At 41.2% G+C, this 24,806-nt stretch overlaps 1 protein-coding gene and 1 non-coding gene across 2 annotated transcripts in view; one reads left to right on the top strand and one right to left on the bottom strand.

Moving 5' to 3' along the window:
- hmcn1 (hemicentin 1) overlaps positions 1-24,806 on the top strand; it is an 80,724-nt gene that overhangs the window by 33,509 nt on the left and 22,409 nt on the right. The window contains 39 exon segments of the mRNA XM_056378753.1: positions 90-231; positions 479-606; positions 929-1,042; positions 1,273-1,431; positions 2,350-2,541; positions 2,626-2,721; positions 4,153-4,280; positions 4,398-4,542; positions 5,756-5,868; positions 7,079-7,238; positions 8,260-8,425; positions 8,956-9,083; positions 9,551-9,802; positions 10,142-10,237; positions 10,424-10,618; positions 10,711-10,845; positions 11,648-11,791; positions 12,073-12,199; positions 12,302-12,456; positions 12,618-12,896; positions 13,271-13,552; positions 14,913-15,021; positions 15,102-15,271; positions 15,522-15,676; positions 16,152-16,275; positions 16,458-16,559; positions 17,424-17,600; positions 17,834-17,985; positions 18,331-18,454; positions 20,264-20,439; positions 20,615-20,711; positions 21,193-21,315; positions 21,443-21,598; positions 22,129-22,410; positions 22,575-22,742; positions 23,736-23,849; positions 24,047-24,133; positions 24,311-24,502; positions 24,625-24,798. Coding sequence (XP_056234728.1) covers positions 90-231; positions 479-606; positions 929-1,042; positions 1,273-1,431; positions 2,350-2,541; positions 2,626-2,721; positions 4,153-4,280; positions 4,398-4,542; positions 5,756-5,868; positions 7,079-7,238; positions 8,260-8,425; positions 8,956-9,083; positions 9,551-9,802; positions 10,142-10,237; positions 10,424-10,618; positions 10,711-10,845; positions 11,648-11,791; positions 12,073-12,199; positions 12,302-12,456; positions 12,618-12,896; positions 13,271-13,552; positions 14,913-15,021; positions 15,102-15,271; positions 15,522-15,676; positions 16,152-16,275; positions 16,458-16,559; positions 17,424-17,600; positions 17,834-17,985; positions 18,331-18,454; positions 20,264-20,439; positions 20,615-20,711; positions 21,193-21,315; positions 21,443-21,598; positions 22,129-22,410; positions 22,575-22,742; positions 23,736-23,849; positions 24,047-24,133; positions 24,311-24,502; positions 24,625-24,798 — 6,018 coding nt within the window.
- Positions 14,395-14,476, bottom strand: trnas-aga (transfer RNA serine (anticodon AGA)). The gene has a single exon. It is a non-coding gene; the product is annotated as a tRNA-Ser (tRNA).

The raw sequence follows: 24,806 nt of genomic DNA, 5'->3' as shown, positions 1-24,806 counted from the left end.
CTGAAGACCAAACCAACTTCATACCTCCAAATTTTACTTTTTAACGTTGACATTTTGACATTTTGACATTTCATCACTTTTTCCTCTAGAGGTGCCCAGGGTTTCAGTAGAGCCTCGGAATCAAACCTTTACGACAGGAGATGAAGTGAGGATCAGGTGCTCAGCCAGCGGTTACCCTCCACCCCGCTTGGTCTGGACCCACAATGACATGTTCATCATGGCATCCAGCAGGTAAGTGCATCCCCTTTCACATAAACAAATTTGATGACTATTGTTTATCTTAATTCTACAGTGTGAGAATTGGACCGTTTTAAAAGTTTTTATAGATGTAAAAGAAATGGTGTAATAAATGTGCTGGTGTTTGTGTTTTATGAAATTACAGTAATAATCAGAGTCAGTATTTTTAATCATCCTCCTCACGCCCATCTCTCCTGTCAATTTGCTTAAATGCTGTGAATTGTGGATCTTGCATGTTCAGACACAGGATGACTCCTGATGGCACACTGGTCATAAGAAACATGGAGAAGAAGGATGGAGGGGTGTATGGCTGTTTGGCCAGCAACCAGGCTGGGACAGACACAATGACCTCCACCCTCAATTACATTGGTGAGTGTGTGAATGCTTACACATGAAGGATTGTACATGTGCAAAAAAATAGAAATGTGGACTGTACATGTGGCATCCGTGTTCATGCACAAGTATCTTCAAAACCTCTGAAAAGCTGAACTCTGTGCAAAAATATACTTGTTACAAACAGGGGTTACAGGAAAGCGTCTAAGAAATAGAGCTGCGTAATAATCCCATAATCACACAATAAAAATTATATGTTGCAGACACACAAATGCATGTACATTAATGTTACTACATTTTCATTATTTTCATTTGCTGTCTCTGTTCTGACTATTCTCCAATAACTCTCCCCTCCTAGAATCTCCTGTGGTGACAGTGGCATTAAGTGAGATTCTTATTGGCATTGGAGAAACCACAGTGATGGCCTGTTCAGCATCTGGAGTCCCTCAGCCTGAAATCTGGTGGTACAAAGGTAGGAGTTGAATTAAATCTGAGACAATAAAGTTTAGACAAAAACAAACAAAACCTGTGAGACATTAAAAATGGAGCTGAAATAACTCCACATTCAAATTACATTAACATTTATTGTATAGAAGAATTGATTAGTTTTTAGTTTTACTCTCTATTTGTTAATGCAGTCCAATTTTTTATTTTTCTTAAGCCGACCACACTCCACTGTGTTATTCTTTTTTTAATATCTAGATGATGTCCAGCTCCATTCATCATCCCTCTTGGATGTAGACATGCTGGGAGGGACACTCACCATCAAGGAGACCCAGAAGGTTGATGCTGGAGATTACATCTGTGTGGCTGTCAATGCAGCTGGCACGTCATCAGGAAAGATCTCTCTCGATGTAGGAGGTGAGAGTGGCACCTAGTGTATTCAGCCTTGTAAAAGCACGACTGATTCTTTGCTTGCATCGTGAGTTTCGAGGTTGCAGCAGGAGGTTTTTGCAATTTCATGATATCCATCTTGGTCCCTTATCGCACCAGCATGCCCCATGTTTTTTTCTGTCCATTTTCCAAGCTACTATAAATAGGTCTTTGCTTTTTTTCTGGACAGTAAAACTGAGTTTAAACGTCACAAAGCACCCAGACGAAAGCTATGCCTTAAGTGGGATTTCAGCTCTCTCTAGTAGCTTTTAAGCAGCTGGAAGGGATTCCCTCAGTGAACTCATGCATAGCTGTGAAACCCAGTTCTGGGATAAAAGTCCATAACCACTAAAAAGTGGAGAGTATGGGTGCAATAGAATATTTGTAGTGTCACACATGCTTTACCCCAGAAGGATAGAATCAGACAGTGAATTGAGAGTTAAACACTTTATTTGAAGCCCTAAACTTTAAACCATCAGTGAATTGGCTGTTATGGCTCGGACTAATGTGAGATGGCTGTGTATAATGATACAAAGGCTGCTTTGGTGCCTTTGCCAGACCAAGGACAGAACGTGTCTGGTTTACGTCTAAACAAGGTTTACACATGAGCGTGTCAGAGTCCATGAATGGTTAACAAACTGGACTTTTGTACATACACACAATTTAAAAATGACTACATGACTATCTATAAATCTGGTGCCAATACTGTTTGCATATTTATGCTGTTGTACAAACACACAGTTGAATCTTGAATTTGCACATAGTTCTTTACATCTGGTCGTAGAATCAGTGAAAACCTTCAAGTGCACATGATTGACAGGTTGATTGTCTGTAGAATCCAATGCAGATGGATGGGTATCTTTTAAACTTCTTTATCTTTGCCATTTTTAACCTTGACCGCTCTAGCCGCACCCAAGTTCATCCAGGATCCATCAGACGTGGCAGCCGACATAGGCTCCAACGTGAGCCTGCTGTGCAATGCTCAAGGTTATCCTGAACCCAAGGTCACCTGGCGAAGGCAGGATGGACTTCCCCTTTTCAACAGGTCCCGTACACATGGCACTGTTACTCAGAGCAGGGGAGGCCTACATATCACCAGTGAGTTTATTGATTAGATATGTGCAAATACATTAAAGAAGTAAATGCCCTTTGTTGACATCTTAATGTCCCTCTTACTGTCAGACCTGTGGGTGGAGGATGAGGCGGTGTATATCTGTGATGCCCAAAACCACTTTGGCAGGATCGAGTCCCAGGCCAGCATCACCGTGACTGGACTGGGTAAGAGCTCAGATCGATAAGAAACTTCTTGTCTTTGATTGGATGTTGTGTCTTAATCTTAAAATGGAAACTAGTATTCACATTGTAATTGTGCAAAAAAAACAGACAATATTAATTTTTTATTTACATCTGGGCTCTTAATGAGTTAGTGATTGATTGATTCATTAACTTTGCTATCATCAAGGGGAAAATGACAATGGTTTGCATGCTGTAAATTTAAGGAACACATAAGTGTAGCTGAACTGAAAAACTGTCCCATGAAATGCTCTTGTACTTCACACAGTCCTGCGGCCCACGAAATACAGCGGCACACTCACACATGCCCGCATTCCTTTTTGCAAAATATACATTTTTCTGAGTATGTCTTATCATTGTCAAAGATTATATTCCATGTCCATGTCCAGTATATTTTCTAAGACAACATACAGCGCATACAATATGAGTTCTTATATCTTTCAGTGTGTCGTGTGTGTGTGTGTTTGTGTTTCAGTATTTACACGCGAGTGTGATTTCATTAGCACATTTCAGTGGGTGTGTTTGAACACATGTGCCTTGTTAACCACTGTTTCTGTTTCACTGTTTCTCTACAGTGGAAACACACTGAGCACTTATATGTGGGCCAAAGGTTAGAAAGCACGACCCACCCAGAGGACATATATTACTGCCCCACTGCCCCATTTCCCTGCTGACATTATTGTCTCAGTAGACACATCTCAGGCTTGTCAGGGTGGTCATTGAATTCCCCTTGTCGACACCCTGTTGTCTATGACTCCCCGCCCAGATGACATCACCATTGTCCCTGTACACGCATCCAAAACTAGTACACAAAAGTGATATCACATGTCATTAAGTGTGTTTATGTATGTGCTGTGTATGAGTATGCATATTTGAGGGAATAAAGAGTTGTGCTGGGCTCCGTTTTTAGCAGCTGTGGAAAAGGTATACTGCATTGTTAAGGTGTTTATAGCAACCGAGCATTCCCTGTTACAGTACTCACACTAACATTTAAACATGTGCGTCCTTTGAATTTTACCAGTGGAGAAAGACCTTTGGACATAAGCCTGTGATTTTGTCTTTAAATATTTAAGATAGCACACTTTTTTGTCTATTCTGTTGACACATCAAATTTAAAATATTTCTCATGTTTTCTGCATTGTATGACTGACGGGAATGTGAGAATTTTTTAAGGATGAACTGGATTGCGTTCATTGGTAGGGTTCCTTTGGTTGTGTGCATTAAGTGACACAAAGGTGCTTGACCCGTTTGTATGCACAGAAGAGGCTGCTACCCCACATATTGCAGATCTCACCTGTCAAATAGCCTCAGAGGATTTTTACAGCTCCCTGTTAATATGAATCTACTTGATCATTTTATTAAATACCTTGCTAACATTCTCTCAGCCTCCTTTAATTGTTTTCATGGTATCTGCAGTCTTGCCTGTCATTGCGATGAGTCCAGCTATGCTCAGCGTGATTGAGGACCAGCAGGTGACTCTGCCCTGTGTGCTACTGGCTGGCAATCCGCTGCCTGAGAGGCAGTGGCTCCACAACTACGGCCTGGTGAGGACACAGAGAGGACATCCACAGTTTGTAGATGTCTTGTAAATCTTTATTTTGCATCATCTGAGTTAAATAACCATGTTTTGACTCAAACCTACTGAACCAACAATTTGTCAGGTAATATCAGACCAGTACATGACAGTGAGGAAGGACGGCAGTCTACATATCGAGAGAGTCCGACTGGATGATGCGGGTGACTACACCTGCTTGGCTGAGAACGTTGTTGGGGCCACCAACCATACAACCACTGTCAACGTTTATGGTAGCGTGCACAAAGACATACAAATCCAACTGCACACAAGCATTCATACACATATGCACTGGGCAGATGTGATGCATGTTTCAACCGTATAGGGCAGTGATGCAAACGTGTCGTAGATGCTAGTGTTAGTTTGGTATTTGAAAACTAATAAGGTAAGCTAATAAATCATATCATTAATTCATTAAATTAAGGTATCAGTGCACCAAACAAGGGAAGCAAAGCAGAGGGCCCCAAATTAAAAAGCCCCCTTTCACAGCACACAGCACAAGTGTAATTAATAACTCTAACAATGGCCTCATTCTGCTTAGGGGAGCCAGTTGCAGGCCATTGTTAATATTATTATTTACACCTGTGTTTTTCCTGCTATGATGACTCTAAACATTCTCTCTGAAAAAGGCCTATTGTAAATGTTCCATGAGATATGTAATATCCCCTCCGGCTTTTCCTTTCTCTTTTATTCTCTTACCTCCCCCATTTTAAGGCCCTCCTTAAATGTCTCCTTTATGATGTAGAAGGCTCTTAACCTCATGAATAGGATTATCTTAGAAGATGCAGTAAAACCAGGAGCAGCTGAGGGTAATGGCAGAGTTTGAAGCACAGAGAGAGGAAAAAATGTGTTCTCCATTTATATTAAAGTCAGTCGTCGCCAGAATCTACCAACTTAAATAGGAAGTGTCCGCAGCATTTACGTAAAAGGTACTGGCTCTTTCAGTTCCTGAAATTAGGTCAGATGTACATGCACAGCACACTGGAAATTTACACTATGTAGGTCACTGTCTTGTTCAAATGGCCATAACCACATGACCACCATGTAATAATGGCTTGTATAGTGTACACCATGTGTGAGTTTGTTGTTTAGTAAAATCACATTTTTCATTTCCAAGAAGATGCTCCAAGCCTCCAAGGGCTGATCTTTCCTTCAGATATCCAGCAAAATAACAAAACAAAAACAAGTGAAGGAAGGATAGAAAGAAGAATAAAATAAGTGAATGAATCTGTTGTGAATACTCTTTGTTCACTGAGACTTTCTCCAGATGCTTCTGAGACACAACAAAAAAGTGGTGCTTCTATATACAGAGACAACCAAATACACAGTGCACACAGCACACAAAATGCATCTATTAGATTCTATTGATACTTGGTGAATGTACTGTATGTATGCACAAAAAATATATTGACCTAACTGTGCCCTATTTTTTTCTTGTGTGTACAGTGATTCCTAGCATTCAGCATGGTCCTCAAGTATTCAGCACGATTGAGGGAACACCCATCTCTCTGCCCTGCCGTGCCAATGGATTACCTACCCCAGACATCACCTGGGCCAGGGTCTGTACTGACATTATCTCTGCATGTGTAAAGGACAGTGAAAAGGCCACTACTCAACTTGTTATGGTGTACTGGTTTCCTACTATTAAAGAGCTTCAGTTTCCTTCTTTGTGCCCATAAATAACAAAAGGGAAATGGAGAAAAACCGCATGAATCTAGGATGTCAGTGAATCAAGAAGAAAATTCATATTGCATCACATTTTGGCCAAATCACACTAAATGAGTCTCCACAACATGCAGTATTAGGAAAGCTCTATCGCCAAAGTAAGCAATGTCTTGCCATCCCGAAGTTATAATTTTTAACTGACAACTTTACACATCCAAGAGGCCTTTTGACTCTCAAACTCCCACTCATGCACAGATGCACATCTTGACCCCTAACTTATAACTGAATGCTGTTACGCAGGTCATTTGGATTGGTAACGTGGAATATTTGTATTTATGTAGGGTGGTTGTGCAGTATGGAGCTCAACGTTTCAACTCCAAGGGAACAGGTCCTTGTGATGTTTTGTGTCAGTAATCCAGGCTCACTCCATTGATGGGCTCTGTCAAGACTTAAGCACACCGTAGGAAAATGCTTGTGTTTCTGTGTGAGGGCGCACATGTGTGCCTCATGTGCTGCACCATGAAATCTGCTCTACCTGCTTCCATTGGCTTATACAGTGTGCTCAGCCTTTACGTGTGCACTTTTGTGTTTTAGTGTGTACTTTAAGCTTAGTGTGTGTATGTGGGCTGTCCCTCCCTCTTTTCCATCTTTTGCACTAGCTTCTCTGAGTTGTAAAAGCATTGCTGTTAAAGTGAACAGCGCTACAGGGACATATGAAACTAGACCCTGCTAAGTTTTGCACCAGCTGTTAAAATGATATTACCACTGATTCCTTTGCTGTTCTCTATAACATTGATCAAGTCAAGTTAGTCATGGCAGGTACTAAAGGACAGTCCAGATATGACACATTCCCAATGCACTGACATCACATTTGCTTCAGGTTTTGTTTTATTTGATTGTATGACTATTAATGTTTTATTCACAGGCATTTTTTAACAGCAGGGAAGAGAATCAAGTCATAAATTTAAGCACACTTATTAGGTCAAACCACATATCCTTTCTAGTCTTAACTCTCTCTTGGTCATCATGTCAAATATTAATAAAGCTGAGTTAATTAAATAAACTCTGGCCCCTGCCCTTTCCCTGCTGTGATTTGTTTTGTAGGGTGGGGAGCTGCTGTACTTGGGTGGTCCTGCCTTCTCCCTTGACTCTGACGGCAGCCTTCACATCGCTTCGCCTTCTGGAAATGAGACTGGAGAGTTCATCTGCACAGCTACCAATGCTGCCGGCTACGCCTCCAGGAAGGTCCAGCTCACTGTCTATGGTAAGCCCGATCACCAGTTAAAGGCCGGATCAAGTCTGCACAAAAATAAAGCAGCTATATCTAGAATTTCAAATGCCGACAAATTATTTCAAAATTCATTCTGAGACATTATTTCCATGATCGTTGCCAAGGAGTCTAGCAGCCTCTACAAGGTGGCAAACTACAACACAAGTTATGTTGCTTTCGGAATTTTGATAGAACATGTATTCTTCACATCACAAAGATAGATGTTTAACATTATAAAACAGAATTTAATTTCCTTTATTTTAGCCTAAGGGTTTCAACTTAATTGCCGTTTACCATGTTCATTTGCAGATAGACCTCACATACACATCCTTAATCTTAAGGCCAAACTCATAACATTTTCTAAAACCTACAATACACTGTAATGCAGTCATGCCCACCTTCGATAGCAATTGACCAGGTGTGTATAGATGTGAAAATGGGCTCAACTAAAGTCATTTGCTCCCCTTCCTGGATGAAGGCAGTGTGTATTCAGAAAAGAAAGGGCCAGATACAGTATGTGCCAACTCCCACTCTGCTTTTTGAACTTAACTAACACTAACACACACTAGAAATTGTACCTAACCATCTGCTAGCGGTAAATGCGAAATTTTCTTTAGCCTAATTATTGAGCATTTTTACCAGCGTTTAGTTCTGGATGATAATCTCCTTATTGTGACAACAAACTTCTCACTCCACCTTCAGAAGTAGCTGCTCTGAAAGTGGCTTTTCTGATGTGATTTTGTAGGTTTGCAGCATAAATCAGTCTTTTTCCATCTCTAATAAATATACATGGATGAAAGGCTTATAGTGGTCTAACCGGTGCTAATTCATGGAGGAAATTAGGTCTGGAAAAATGTAGGTCCTTGGTGAGAAGCATCAGTGCAGTGTACCAACAAACTACTCACTGAATGGACAAAAATAATATTCTGAATAGGTTTCACACTTTTTTCCTGTCTCTATATAATGGTTTGTCCTGTTTGTTCCTGTGTGTGTCTGACCATGTATGTATGTTCAGTCCGTCCTAGGTCCAATGTTGGTGGTGCTGGAGTCTCAGCAGAGCCAATGAGGATGTCAGTGGTTGAGGGGGAGGATGCCATTTTGCCATGTGAGGTTCACAGCTTTCCGCCTCCCACCATCAGTTGGGCCAAAGAGAGGCACTTCATCTCCCCTTTCTCTCCCAGGTAAAACACACATATAGCACCACACACAATGCCAATGTATTTCCCTAACAACTGCTCATACATTGAGATATTTTCTCATTCTCCAATTTTGTACGCATACCACAACTCAAGCAGAGCTAAACACAAACTTCTTGCTACCTTAAAATACATGATTATGAATAAACATTCAACAAAACCTTAGTATCTTGGCAGTAATGTTAAAGTGAGTGTTGAATTTGTATTTTTTAAGACGTTAAGAGAACCTCTTGATTGCTGCGCTATGTGTACGTCGACTGTTCATAACCCCAGGGTATAATTTGTGGTTTAATAAGATGACTGAGTAATCATACTCTTCTCTGTGATCTGCTCCACCTACTGTGCGCCTGCCACAGCAGCTGTAATTGTTGTTGATGGTGGATTAGTAAGAATTACCGGAGTATCTGTTTACAGTAATGACTGAATAAGTCTTTGTTTGGAAAAAATTCTGTGTGTGGTTATTTTTCATCGCACTTATTCTATATCACTTTACTTTTTGTGTGTGTTCCTCACAGGCACACTCAGCTTCCCTCTGGCTCTATGAAGATCTTGGAGACCAGAGTCTCAGACAGTGGACTGTATGTGTGTGTTGCCTCCAACATCGCTGGCAACCTCACACAATCCATTGAACTGAGTGTTTTGGGTACGTTCAATAGATCGCCAATGGCAACAAAGAGGAAATCATTTCACAATGTGATCGTGGATCACTGATCAGAAGTGTAACATTTTCTTCTCATTTGAATGTAGCAGTTGAACTGGTCAATAAAGTGTGTCAAAGTAAATTTCGAGGTACTATCCAAATTACATGATGAAAGATATAATCATCTGATCATAGTTGCTAATTGCATCCATCCATTATCTTCCATCTAATTTTATGGTGTAGCAGAACAGCATTTTAAAAGCAGACAGACAAAAGGATGCATTCAATACCCATAAATTAGCCAAATGAGAAGTGCAGCCCAGACATGCTTTCATTCCTGATTACGTAATTGACAGCAGCACACAATAAAGAAACTACACTTCCAGGCTGAAGCTCCTGTGTGGGAGATGAGATTCAGGTACATGTGAGGCACAAAAACTAAATCCTGTCCTCCGTCATCTGTCCCGCAGTGCCCCCCAGTATACAGCCTGGCCCAAAGGTAATAAAGGTACAGGTGGGCCACCCTGTGGAGCTGCCCTGTGTGGTGAGAGGAGTTCCAGAGCCGACTGTAACCTGGACTAAGGATGGTAAAAGCTATCCAGTGTCAAATGATGGCAGCCTAGCATTGAGAAATGTGGGACTGGATGACGAAGGAACCTACACCTGTACAGCCACCAACACTGCAGGAAGAGACGAAGCTCGAATTCAGCTTCTAGTGCAAGGTTTGTTTCAGTTAAAGTCTGATTCTTCTGAGGTGCACTCTGTTTCTCTGTTTATTATACAAACAAGTTTGAGTTCTACATGGCTGTTTGATATAAATGAAACCAAAGGACAAAAATGTACATCCCAGTCTAACTGGGAACAGATGTCAAATTGTACGTAGTACTTTAAAAAAAAAAATTCATGATAGACTTTAATAAGTAACTGGATCTGCAGCTCAGAACTTATTACACATGCTTAAGCATGACAGTGCACATACTGTACAGTATGTACAGTATGTGCACATCGGTACAATACTATTGTTGTATTGTGTATTTGTCATTGATTGTTTGTGCTTTCAGTGCCCCCTGTGGTAGAGGTACTGGAGCCCCCCTTCAATAGTCCCCTGCAGGAGAGAGTTGCAAACCAGCGTATCGCCTTCCCGTGCCCGGCCAAAGGTACAGTAATTGTTCTCCCTATCCGTAAATATTCAGAAGAAGAAGAAGAAATAATAAAGAAGATAATTTCTTTATTCCATTTAGAAACCTACTTACATTTCTATTTCCATTACATTATAGTATTTTTCTCACTGCTAATGGTTTGAGTTTCCTTTGCTATTTTCCCTGCCTTCATCTCTTCTCCAGGTCTTCCCAAGCCAGTGATTCGGTGGTTGCGTAACGGCCAGGAACTGACTGGTAATGAGCCTGGTGTGTCCATCCTGGAGGATGGTACACTGCTGATTCTGTCCTCTGTGTCACCGCTGGATAATGGAGAGTACGTCTGTGCTGCTGTCAATGATGCTGGATCCACTGAGAGGAAATACCAGCTCAAAGTCAATGGTGACTGACTAGTTCATTGAGTCATTTTCTGACACGTCATTGCACTTTTAATAGAACGTTATATGTAATAATCACATTTGACACCTCCACAGTGCCCCCAGATTTTCGTGATAGTGAAACGCCAGGCAACGTGTCAGTGGTCCTGAGCCAGCCAATCAGCTTGGTGTGTGATGTCGCAGGAAGTCCAACCCCTGTCATCACCTGGTACAAGGATGAGATTCCTGTAGGTGAAATCCCATTCAATATGTTGTCATAAAATATTGACAATTGTCAAGTTTTTTTTCTGCTTTTAGCATTTATAAAATTGTTACTTCTGTAAAAACACATCAAAGACACAGTCAGAGAGATTAAGTAACATGCTGCCTTATAATTTGCATAACCTATACTTAAACTGTGGTCTACTACTGGAAGTCATCTACATGGATAAAAGTAAAGAGAAATTATAATGACCTTTCCTTTCATGTATTAATGAAAGTGCTCAAAAGGACTGAATGAGCTCTGATCACAGGGTACACTGTTCAAGAGAGCAGACCGTAAACCACTGTGGATCCTGTGTGTGCATGTGCGTGTGTGCGTGCGTGTAACAAAGACATTCAAGTCCAGCCTTGGTGGCAGTATGCTCAAAACTGTGATGACAAAATAATTATGATGAATTGATATGAGAACAGGGAGTTTGCAGACACTTTGCTGCTTTTTGTTCCCTTGTCTGCCTTATTAATTTTTCCTGCGAGGCACAGATGGGAAAATCAGAACACTTACTTTAATCTGCTAATTATGAGTAATCTAAATCATGATGCTCTGCTCTCTAAATGTTTTTGGCTCTGAGCAACAAACTTTTTAGAGGCAGTGATTGTTTTTCAATTCTGCCTGAATTATAAGCTGCAGCCTTTTTAGTTTAGACCCTTTTATCTTGATGTCTTCCAATTTGCACCATAATTTACTCTCTCTCAGTAGTTCCTAAACTGTAACATATGTTGTTATTTTTGCTTTTGTGTTTGATTTCATTTATTTATTTTGATCGACAGGTAGTTGCAAGTAACAGTGTCCAGATTCTTGATATGGGGAAAACCCTGAGACTACTTAAGGCAGCCACAGCGGACGCAGGAAGCTACAGCTGTAAAGCCATCAATATCGCTGGCAGCACAGAGAAAGACTTCTTCCTGGATGTGCTGGGTGAGCAATGGTCACTGACAACTCCAAGAATTACAGAGGAAGAGCTCTGTGCAGCTTTGTGGACACACCAAACCTCAAATTGATACCACATTAAAGGAAAACAGCTTTAAACCCTTTTAATTCAGGAAAGTAGCCAAATATGTATGAGTTTCACTTGGAAGATTTTCTCATTATTATTAGGATGTTAAAAAGAGCTTACAGCTGTAAGAAATACAATTTATAATATTCATTTTTCTGATGAGCTGTCTAATAAAGAATGATTCCCTCCCATTGGGCCACAGTCCCACCGACCATTGTAGGATCAGACACACCTCGAGATGTTTCAGCCATTCTCAAACAGGAGATCAGTCTTGAGTGTAAAGTGCAAGGAGTGCCCTTTCCCACAATCCAGTGGTACAAGGACAGGAAGTAAGTACCGTCTAAAACTGAAGAATGATCAAACAAGATGGAAAGACTGGATTAAACATTCCTCCTCCAACCATCCCTGTTCTCCTTCCAATTTTTTGCCAGGCTAGTGTTTCTCGGCGATCCCAATCTGGAGGTCACCAACAGAGGTCAGGTTTTGAGGATAAAAAGTGCTCGTCTTGGGGACCAGGCCCGCTACCAGTGTAGTGTCATGAATACAGCTGGGAAACAGTCCAAAGATTTCAACCTCAGTGTCTATGGTGAGTGTGTATTTCGGCGATCCCTAAGCAGTCAACCAATGCATGCAAAGCCTGCTCTTTGAACTGTAAATTTATATCGATATGTTCACACACCTAACATTTAGAAAATACAGCGGAAATTTAAGTCACAAGATTTCATTGTTTTTGTACTGTTGCTCCAGTGCCTCCTTCCATCAAAGGAGGTAACTTAACCACAGAGGTCACAGCCCTGCTGGACACAGTGGTAACACTGGAGTGCGAGGCACGTGGGGTGCCGCTTCCTACCATCACCTGGTACCGGAGCGGAGAGGCCATCCTGTCCAACCGACAAGCTCAGTATGTAGAGCGAGGCCACTACCTGAAGATCCCTCGTGCGCAGGCGTCAGATGCTGGTCTGTACACCTGCAGGGTGACCAGTGTGGCTGGGAGTGCAGAGAAAGCCTATGAGCTGGATGTTTACTGTAAGAACTTGACACCTGACACCTGATAGCTACTCACATTTTCTTTTTCAGTGTAAAGTAAATTGAATTGTAGGTACTGTGGAACTCTATGAAACCTCAGTTCCTATGTGTTTGCAATCCTTGTGATATCTATCATTGAGCTCTGAAGCTTATTATTTTTATTAATCAGAGCTTTAAGGCATTTTGTTTCACTCACAAAGCATAAAGACATTTGTAGTACTCAAGAATAATTTCAAACAGCTGTGGATAGTTGGCAAACAACTTAATCAAAAAGTCCTTGATCCTTGAAGAGCACAAAAATGGATACAGATTGGAGGATTTGAAAAATAAAGCAATTTTACATGTTGTCTCCTGGTGAAAGCCTTTAGTGTTAGTGCCTCCTACTATTGCAGGGGGAGAAGACGGGCCAACTGAGAGGAAAGTGACCCTCAGTAAGCCTCTGATCCTGGAGTGTGAGGCCGGGGGACACCCTCCCCCCTCCCTCACGTGGCTGAAGGATGGAGTTCCTGTTCATGACGGTGAAAGTGTCCGTGTGCTCGAGCAGGGGAAAAAAATAGAAATCCTCTCAGCCACGGTCTCAGATTCGGGGCGCTACGTCTGCGTGGCTACAAGCATTGCTGGGGAGAAGGAGGTCAAATATGACGTCAGAGTTTTAGGTACAGAAACACACAAATATATCTTTGAATTTGTATAGCCAGTAGTACATTGACACTAAGATGCATGGCACATAGACACACTTGTGTTACATTGTCACCACCAGACAGACCCATGTGCTATCTCTATGCATCCAAAAATGCATACAGTACATTTATAAATCTTGTAAAAATATTTTTTTTCTAGGAGGCTGGCTTGCTCGTGTGCAGGCACATTGTAGCAATATAGTGATCCAAAAGCCTTGGCCTTACCTCGCTCTTCTTTCCACAGCGATGTCTTTGGTGGACTTCAGCTCAAACTGAACGTTAATGAAAATAAAGAATGGTTTGTCTCCACTCAGTATGTGAACAGCTTTCAGCATTTAGCTAATCACCACTGTTCATGCGGACTGAACATTTGATTTAGCCTGTGCCAGGTAAAACACATCAGACAGGAAAGACTTCATAGAAAATTGTCACCTTAAATGGCCACAAGTCTTTCATAGCTGCCAAGAGCCAGGGCATTTGTTCAGGAGGATCTAGTTCCAGGTTATTATTTTCTATAAACCATAAATCAAAAAACTATCCTGATATGCACTCTGAATGTGGCTTTAAGTGGGACTTGTCAAAATAACTCATGTTAGTAAAAAGTGATTTGTTTTTGTGTATTTCTACCTCTAATTCTTTCATTACGCTGTCTTCTGGAGGGGAAACAGTTTTCCTTTAATGGTACAGTTTATACTGCACTGGCTCGTACCATTTCCACTGTTTCAATCTATTTGAGTAAATCTAATTACTATCAACAACAGGCTGCCGTGTGTGGTTTATTCTTTTAACAACTTGTGGCAGCTGAGAAAACACTGCACCGTTGTCGGCAGGATTCGAACCTGCGCGGGGAGACCCCAATGGATTTCTAGTCCATCGCCTTAACCACTCGGCCACGACAACTCATGTGAAAGATGAGGTGATACTGCCCCTGTCTGCTGACCTGGTTATCTACACCATGTGTGCATTCCACATGGGAAACCGGCACCTGTCATTTCACAGTGGCTTTGCATATCTGACTGATATACTCACATGTGAACTTCACAAATACTAGAATATTCAATCAGAGGGTCCACCCAGAGGATTTTATCTTTTCATTTTTTAATAATGTTTATTCATCCACTCTGAGACTCGTATTATATCCAGCAGAAATGGAGGAATAATGGAAAAAAGAAAGGAAATTGACCGACTGTGATATTGTGTTGATATTGAAAAGCAACCCTCATTTCATTCTGACATGGTTTTCCTTTCTTAAATAAAGGGACATGTCAATTTGAAAATTATACATGCATTTATTGTGGTTTTCCAGAATCTAATGTATCAAAATATTCTCTCTTAGTTCCTCCGTTCATCGACGGAGCTGATGATGTGACAGACAGCACAGTGATACTCAACAGCCCGTTGGAGCTGGAGTGTGAGGCCAGTGGAACACCTGCACCTGTCATCACGTAAGATCTGCGCCTCATGCATACATGTAAACACAAACGCATCCACACAGATATTCCATGTAAAATCTGTTATTTTCCAGGTGGTATAAGGACGGAAAACCAGTCAGACAGGGCGACGGGTTGCGTGTGGCAGCCAGCGGTCGACGGTTGATTGTGTCCCGTGCTCAGGTGTCTGACACAGCTCGTTTTCAGTGTGTGGCCACTAATGAAGCAGGAGACCACGAGAGGGACTTCAATGTGGTTGTCCACGGTAAAATGTTTAAATGCTTTGTCATATGATTTGCAATAAAATTAATAATTTTTTGGCAACAAATGAAGAATCATCTCGATAGTCTGATGTTCTCACTGTAATAAATGTGATTTATGCTTTAAATGCAACCCACAGGGACACTCCCACTTTGGGTAAATACTACTCTCTGCCTTTTTGGAATTTCCATCTTCCTTATTAATTGTTGTGAAGTGTTTTTAAGGAAATAAGTCTATCCTTTACACCTCCCCAGTTCCTCCATCCATCCGCACCACTGGGCCTGCTGAACGCTCAGTGGTTCTCCACAAGCCCATCAGTCTGGAGTGCATCTCCAGTGGCATCCCTCCTCCAAGCATTACCTGGCTTAAAAATGGCCGACCTGTCGACACAACACAGGAGCACCTAAAGGTTGGTTAACTGATTGATAGAATATTAATTTTGTTAATTTTGATATACCATAGGAGTATGCACAGCCTCAGGCGAACCAAACCTGAAGTCAGAGTATTCAACGCTCACTGAGTCGTACTAAAAAAGCGGCAGCAAAAAGGAATTTAAGTTGCTGAGCATTACAGAGTCTTGCATGTTTTGTTTAGGTTATCTTTTTAATTGGAGTCAGTGACTATTAGTGCTTTGACTTTGATCTGTGATGTTTTAGCAGCACATGTCTGCAGACAGGGTTATGTTCAAAGACACAGATGTAGAAATCTGTGCAGTTTTTGAGTCTGTAACCGTGACATACAGCAAAGTTTCTCTCCCAGATCAACAAACTGACAAACACTGACATGGATTATACACTTTTATACTCACATTTTAACTTGAAAGTAATTACTAGTCTGAATCCTCTGTGTGTGTGTGTGTGTGTAAACACTTGTCTCTGTCACAGCTGGAGTACGCAGGCAGAACACTGAAGGTCACAGACGCAAGACTAGAGGATTCTGGGAGATACACCTGCTTGGCCACCAATGCAGCTGGTGAAGCTCAACAGCACATTCGGCTCAGTGTCCATGGTAACTTAAAGATAAACACAGCCCTCTCTCTGCATGTTTCATTCCCTTGTCTCGCTCATCTCCTGGTTTCTGTCATACATCTTCCGTCTGTCTTTTTTCTGTGCCAAGTGACTAGGAGGAGACATGAGAATATCATCTAACGAATTGTTGTTCTTGTGTGTAATACTGTGTGTGTCCCTCAGAGCCTCCCAGTATCCCCTACTCTGGAGAGATCATCAACCAGACCATCCTGTCAGGCTTTCCCACTGAGCTTGAGTGCAAGGCCACAGGCAGCCCATTACCTGGTAAGACAGCTCACAAACGTCCTCCTGTGTCCTGCTGTGTCCGCTCACAGGCTGCAGGGCGTAGTTTCGCATCAAGGCTCAGTCACAATTGGCCATACTGGTGCTTTCCTTATCTTTAACCATTAATGGAGCAGCGGAAAATTGATCTCAGATGACTCCCTACAGGCAACCTCACTTTCTTCCCACTGCCTTTTTTCTCCAGTGTAGCAGTTCAGTGCAGATAAGCAGACCCATTCCGGTGTAAACGAACACCTTTTTCCTTGAGTTGTTTCTGCAGTTTTACAGCAGGTGTTGAATTCCAACAATCTTATTCAGTACATGTGAAAATATTTCATCAAAAATCTGTTTTAAGCTCCATTGTCACAAGCAAAAACGTAGAGGTCTTGGTTGTCAGATACTTAGCTTTGTCTGTCCTGCATGATTGAACAGTTAAAACAAAAAACATGAAAAATGACACATAAATAATTATCTGCTTGTGTCTTAGTACCATCAGTGTGCTCACAAATTTCACAACCACAAATAGTCAACCAGTCTGAGCGTTCTGAACGTTAAAACACAAAAACATTGTGCAGCCACAGTTTTTATGCATCACGTATCTGGGACAAGTTCCACAAAAAAGGTCTGCTTCAACTCTAAACTCTTATATCAAGGCTAAAAGCACTGTTGCTTTTCATTAAGTGTTGTGTTCTGCACAGTAACTACACTCGAACCATTATTCCTTAATCTGTTATTCTGATATTAATTTTAACTTTATTTCACAATGTTTGAATTTAGATTTATTGTCCTTTCTGATTTATTATAAATGTCATATTCATGTATTTTCTTGCTTTGAGTAAAGCACTTTTAATTACCGTTGTGCGTCAGCTATCACTTGGTACAAAGATGGCCGACCTCTGACAAGCGCAGCTGGGGTGACTATGCTGAAGCGTGGCCAGGTGCTGGAGATTGAACGGGCTCAGCTGTCTGACGCTGGGATATACAGATGTGTAGCGGTCAACCTGGCTGGAGTTGCTGAGATATTCCATAGCCTGCAGGTGTATGGTGGGTAACTTTTCTGTCATTTTATACTTTAAACAAAAATTTGTCCTTATCCAATAAGATAAGTAGACATCTCAGGAATGCTTCCCTATAATTAGAGGATACAGATACAGATAAGTAGTACAGATACACTTAACTTATCCACCTTATCCAGTGTCTAGAATTCCACTACATCTGAATGCTATCACAGATCTTTGCAATGATTATTGACCATTTCCCTCTCTTTGGCTTTACAGTGCCTCCGGTCATCTCCAGCCGAGGTGGTACTGTAACAGTGGTGGTGAATGAGGCTGCCAGGCTGGAGTGTGAGGCCACCGGTGTTCCTCTGCCCAGCCTCACATGGCTCAAAGATGGCAGCCCCGTGGCGAGTGTATCACATGGAATACAGGTGCCGATAAATGAGCTAAAAGACTGAATTAATTCATGTTTGAGTTAAGCAGTGCAATACTTTTTGTGCCATGCATTTTTGATATGCTTAAGCCTAACCCAAAAAGAAGATTATAGATAAATACACAGTATTCTAAACTTGTACCACTGCCATTATATAGGTTTGTTCTGAGGCAAAATGTGGGTTAACGTCTCCTCAAACTGTGATATTAGAAAATGTAAATTATACATAAACATTATACGCCTCCAGTTATATGGAACATTTGTCAGAGAGGTATTTTCCTGTTCCATTTGTGTGTATTTGTGCTGTGATCTGGTCTCTGATCTGTGTCTGTCTCCCTCTCAGGTGCTGTCTGGTGGCAGAGTGCTGTCTCTGAGCAGTGCACAGGTTAGTGATACAGGCAGATACACGTGTGTGGCCGTCAACGCTGGAGGAGAACAAAACAGAGAGTACGACCTTCATGTTTATGGTGAGTGAATCACCATTTCTCAGTTGTTTTAAGTAGTAAAATAGTCTTTTTAGTGTCCCAGTGATTTATATGTTAGATATTATACTGCATGTGGAAAATCACTGTATTGTTTTGAGAAGCATTATTCATGTATATAAACTTTGAAAACATTAACTTAAATGTAGTTTTTGTGTAGTGTTTCTCTGAGTATTGAAAGTTGATTCAAGCCAGTGGTTTGGATCACAGATGTAGCCTTCTATAAGCCAAAAATGATGTAACTTTTATCATCATTATGACCCACACTTTAAAAATTTCTGCACTACATTATGATAATGTCATGCATTGGATAAAAAGTACTTTTTTAATATTTGAAAGCTTTGAAATGAGATTGAATTTTCATATTAAAATAGCAGTAAAATATCTCAGTGTAAAAGTTCTTGGCAGGAGCTGATTCTTCTCCTTAGCACACAATCTTTCCCTTTAATGTCTTTTCCCTGTTCCACTTCTTGTTTTACTAACTAATATGGCCAACTGTAGTATGTCTGTCAACAGAGCACCAGATCCAGCACGAAACATTAAAAGACCGAAAAAATATTTGAAAAGGGCCTTGAGCAAAACATGTGCATGAAGAGGAAGTGTGATTTGACTGAGTTTAGCATTTCAATAAACCTTGTCAGTTTCCTGCACTGAGCTGAGCTTGACGGCAAATCGGTTGTTATACAAGTCTAATCAAAGCTAATGTCACTGAAGTAATAGGAGACAAGTAGTTTACATATAGAGGATTGTAAAGTCTGTGCATATGTGTGTTTGTCCCTGTGTGTCTATTTGAACACGGCAGCACACAGAATACAAACATCTACATGACGTGTATTTCCTCAGAAAGATCAAAAAGAGCTTGTCCAGAGAAATAAAGGCAGATTTGTTGGGGTAATTGCTACCATTCTTCGACAGCTTCCTGTGTCTGGCCAAATACTGAGCTGAGCGCCGGTTTCTGTCCTTCCCCGATGAATTGTCCTCTGTCTGTCCAATAACCATAATACAGAGGAAATTGGCCCACAGTTATTTTCTAGACCACGCCTAAAAAGGCGAATGTCTGATGAAATACTGATGAACAGATGCTGAGATGAACAAAATTGCCTCTTGAGGATGATGTTATATTTAAGGAGTCCAGACATTGTCGTAGTCGGGGCGAAGGCCTCAAAACATTTCCTGAGCTGTTGCACCAAAGTTGTAACTTAACTTTTCCCCACAGTTTGCTTCTCTGTGGTTCAGAGCTGTGTGATTTGGTCCCAGAAAAGTTCAGCGCCAAAAGCGAATCATGTCTGCTGCTCATTGAAATTGTAGAAACCAGTCCCAGCAACACCCATCTTTGACTGTGATGATACTTAGTATAGTCACAGGGGAACAAAAACATTACTGTGGGACTTTGTTTGCTCCCGAGTCATTATGCATCTCAATGCATGTTAGCAATTTCCATAGAGATTAGGTTTCATGAACTTCTTGGAAATGAAGAAGCCTGATTGTTAATACCACAAAAAAATGTTGAACTGGTTTAATGCTGCTGTCATAGCCCAACATAGAATTAGTACTTAAAGAGCACCAGATGCCCAACTCAGTAGAGCCTGTGCATCGCAGGAAGTAATTATTCTTTTCACCTATGAGATAATATGAAAAGTTTAAAGCTCTTAGATTGGTTTAGTGAGCTAACTTTCAAAGTCAATTAATGTATAAGAGCATTTAAAAATAGAATGAATCCCACCTCAATGAACGTTTGATGATATAATCTGTCAGAGAAACATTGTCAGTAGCTCGTCTTCGTGTCTGCCACAGTGCCTCCAAACATCAAGGGAGAGGAAGTGAATGCCACAGTGATGCTCGGTCGTCCAGTGGAGCTGCACTGCCAGAGTGATGCAATCCCTCCACCTACCCTCTCCTGGCGCAAAGATGGCCGCCCGCTGTTCAGGAAGCCTGGTCTGACTGTTTCAGCGGATGGGAGTTTGCTCAAGGTACAGCCAGAGTTAGAGATCATGAACTAAATAAATGTTAAACTAAATCTTTGTGCGGGGTGATAGTGATTTGACGCAACCTTAAGTCCTGAAATGAATATCCTGTTCAGTATCTTTTGAATTAAATATCAGTGTATGGTTACCAAATCTCACTTGTCTCTGAATCCGTTTGTAGGTCGATAGTGCCCAGGTGCAGGATTCGGGCAGGTATACCTGTGAAGCCACCAATGTTGCAGGCAAAACAGAGAAGAACTATAACCTCAATGTTTGGGGTGAGTTTTCTTTATTTTTGGTTGAATTTGTATTTATGTGGAATTCTGTAAATAAAAAGCCATCTGCATTTGCCAAAGCTGAATTATTTCTTTATGAGAGATTGTTTTATTATTGATTGGTTGTTACCATAGTTACCTGTGTTTGCAACTGCCAGTGCAATACCACTGTAGTTGGCTTTCTTTTTTAAACATAAACTCTCCCCCACAGTTTTTAGGCAGAAATGATTCAGCATAACATAATAATAATTTGAGTGTTTTTATGTAAAAAAAAATAGATATAAACATTGCTGTATCTGTCTGGGGACCAATTTACATTTTATTTTTATCTTACATTTTCACAAACAGTGATGTCAAAGCGGTGTTTTGCAGTGTGAACTTCTGCTGGACTTGTCTTGAGCCCAGATGAAAACTCAACACTATACTTGAGACACTTGATACTGAGATGTGTGCGCCTCCTTCTGGTGTCTCGTCATTATTACAGTTTCTCCCAGCATCCGCGGATCAGAGGAAGTGTCGCCTCTGACAGTGATCGAAGGAAGTCTCATCACTCTGGTGTGCGAGTCCAGCGGCATACCGCCTCCAAGCCTTACCTGGAGGAAGGACGGTGAGTGTGTGTGCATGTTCACAAAAACAACATAAAGTGACAACAAGAGCAAAAGAAATATGCTGTAAGGACATTATATGTATGAACTCTATACCTAACCTTTGTTTCATGTATGTTCTTGTCCCAGGTTCTGAGCTCAAGTCTGACCAACGTCTCAGAGTTTTGTCAGGAGGTCGCCAGCTGCAGATCTCCAGTGCTGAGAGGATGGATGCAGCCTCCTACACCTGCACAGCCTCCAGTGCAGCTGGCACCACTTCCAAGGAGTACAGCCTGCAGGTTTATGGTACATATAGACCCCCAGATATGTGACTTCAATTAATCAAAGTATTTTCAGTGGTTATTTTGCCTCTTATTACTAGAAGGAAACTTAAGACCGTGAGAATTGCAGTCAGAGAAAGCTAAACAGTTACAGGTTGGTACAGTCACTAAAAACCTGGTTTAAACAGACAAGGAGAATCCTGTCCTATACAGAGAGAAGGAAAAGAAGAAGCGGCAGTCCACAAAAAGAGATTAAAAGAGGGCAAGACACCACAGGGATGTCTACCTTTACCAGTACAATCACAAGAGGTGTGAAATGTACAAATTCATGTTTGAATCATGTTTAAAATGAAACTAAAACCTAATGCAACTGGATCGACTTACAAAATGACTGTCAGCTTGACAGAAAGGGGTATATTTATGTTACATTGTTAAAAGTTATGGAAATAACGCAGGGCTTTTGACTACATATACTTAAAACATGTTTGCTGTGCTATAAGTGCATAGCATGTTGAGGGAGCATGTGCACCAACTCACCTGCTTTTCTCACTTCAGTACGCCCTTCCATCAGACGCAGTGAGGGTGACAACGATGATGTGACTGTGACAAAAGGAGGGGATGTGACCCTACAATGTGCTGCGGAGGGTGTGCCACGACCAGCAGTCACATGGCTGAAAGATGGCCGGCCTATCACAGGCCAGCATGGTGCAAAGGTTCTGAATGAAGGAAGGCTGCTGCAGATTAAAGATGCTAAAGTGTCAGACACAGGACGCTACACCTGCATTGCTGTTAATGTGGCAGGGCAGGCTGACAGCAAATATGACATCAGTGTACATGGTATGAATTATCAACCGTTCTATAAGTTTAATTTTTGTTTTAATGTTTTTGAATTTAGTCAATTCAATTCAACTTTAATCAATTTAAATCATGAGTCTTAAATTTGTAGAGTTACAGTCTAAGGTCTAGGTTTAATTTCCCTTATTCCTTCTCCTCTTGTTCAGTTCCACCAAGTATAATTGGTCAGGTACAGTTTCCAGAAAACGTGAGTGTTGTTGTGAAGAACCCAGTTGCTTTGAACTGCGAGGCCTCTGGCATCCCTCTTCCTGCCGTTTCCTGGATGAAGGATGGTCTGCCAATCAAAGCTACCAGCTCAGTGCGCATCCTCTCAGGTGAGTTCCTGTTGGACTTTGAGAGCTTTCTCTGATATTGTGAAAAAAATGTTCTTTAGAAACCTTTGTTTCCCCCGGCCTCTTTGTCCATCTACCAAAGGAACACACTCAGGGAAAGCAAACCACCAAGGATGTGAATGATAGGCCAAACGTTCACATGGGTAACTTGAACTGTTTTGCTCCCCATCTAGGTTTCAAAGGCCAAGCAGTTGCAATACATCACCAGTAATAAGATGTAATGGGATCATTGCAACTGGGGCCAAACTCAACAGACAGATCTGTGAAAGAAGACAAACAGGAGCAATTAGTCTGAATTGTGTTTTTAAACATTTCACAAGACGTATTGGGTGATAAATGAACCCATGAAAATGGCCAATGAACTTTTAACATATTACCTAAATTGCTTGTGCAGAAATACAAGCACCAGGCTTTGGCACATTGTTACATTTGTTCTTTGACATTTGTATGTGAGCTTATGATAATGAGGAGTAAAGGAGAGGAGAAAGGGCTGACCACATAAGCCTGATGAAAACAAGCTGTTTGATAGATGATAATCTTTGAGTTGTCACAGGAGAAGACTCATGTTCAGGTGTATCAGTTATGTAGAAGATGTAGTACAGAAGGTTAATTTAGTGTACTGCAGAATTCACATCGTGTCATTGTTACGTGTTTGATCAGGAGATTCTCAAGAACCATGTTTAAAAAAAAAAAAAAAAAGAAACCACAGACAGACACTTTTAGTTTTGAATATCATTAAAGTGGCTTGCAAATGTTTTAACAGCTGTGGGCCTGAAAGTCCAAATTCTTTCTGTTAATTAATCCCACTTTTCAAAGAGGGGTGATTTATTTTCAACAAGCTTAAAATGTTGTCTGCACTTCCTTGGGATGTTTTCCCAGGGATGTGAATAAGGGCAGGTTTCTGCTAACACAGCCTTTGAATACATGCCAAGATGACAATAGATAATGATCATAACTGGCCTGTTTAATCTCTAGGAGGACGAAGCCTGCGTCTAATGCATGCTGCAGTAGAGGATGCTGGGAGATACACCTGTATTGTGTCTAACAGTGCCGGAGAGGAAAGGAAGAACTTTGACATCGACATCCTCGGTAAAGACGGAGTAAATGTCTAGTATCATGCCTACTGTGTGACATTTGTGTGACATTTTACTGTGATTAAAATCTTTCTATCATCAAATTGTTTATGTTTAGGTCCTTCCATCTCATTTAACATCAGCTTGAAGAGATGTGATGAACAGTGAAAGAGAGTGAGAACCATGTAATTGATTGTTCGTCTAATTCAACAGTTCCACCGAGCATTGTGAACGAGGGAACTGTGGTGGATACTAAAGTCAAGGAGAAACACAACATTACTCTCACCTGTGAAGCATCAGGTAAGTGACGCAACATACACATTATACATATATATACATATATATATATATATCTATATAGATAGATTTATATATATACACGTTAATGAGAAATGTCTGGATCAATCCTTCATGTAAATTACATTAAAGCAGATCCCTGTATATTGCCACTGTTAAAATACCTTAATGATTTCCTAGGTAACCCTGTACCAGAGATTAAATGGCTGAAGGATGGACAGCTGCTAGTGCCTGACAGACGCCACCAGGTTTTGTCTCACGGCCGTTTCCTCCAAATTTCTGGTGCTCAAGTTGCAGACACTGGCAGATACAGCTGCCTGGCATCTAACAGTGCAGGAGATCGCAGCCGGCATTTCAACCTTAATGTCCTGGGTACAGAGACAACTCTTTAATCCTTTTAGAAATGTTTCACAAATGAGTCATACTATTTACATGGATTACAGTCAGAATTAAATTAATTTGATTGGTGTTTATTCCTGTTCTTTTCTTGCCAGTTTCTCCCACCATTGCTGGTTCGGGTCCTGATGGCTCTGCAGAGGAGGTGACAGTAACTTTGAGCAGTCCCACGTCTCTCGTGTGTGAAGTCCAGTCTTACCCTCCTGCTCTCATCACCTGGCTCAAAGACGGCACTCCGTTTGAGTCCAGCCGCAATGTCCGAGTGCTTCCAGGTTTGAGA

The sequence above is a fragment of the Seriola aureovittata genome, chromosome 6, assembly GCF_021018895.1.
Source record: "Seriola aureovittata isolate HTS-2021-v1 ecotype China chromosome 6, ASM2101889v1, whole genome shotgun sequence".
Lineage (NCBI taxonomy): Eukaryota > Metazoa > Chordata > Actinopteri > Carangiformes > Carangidae > Seriola > Seriola aureovittata.
This window is presented reverse-complemented; position numbering and strand designations above follow the sequence as displayed.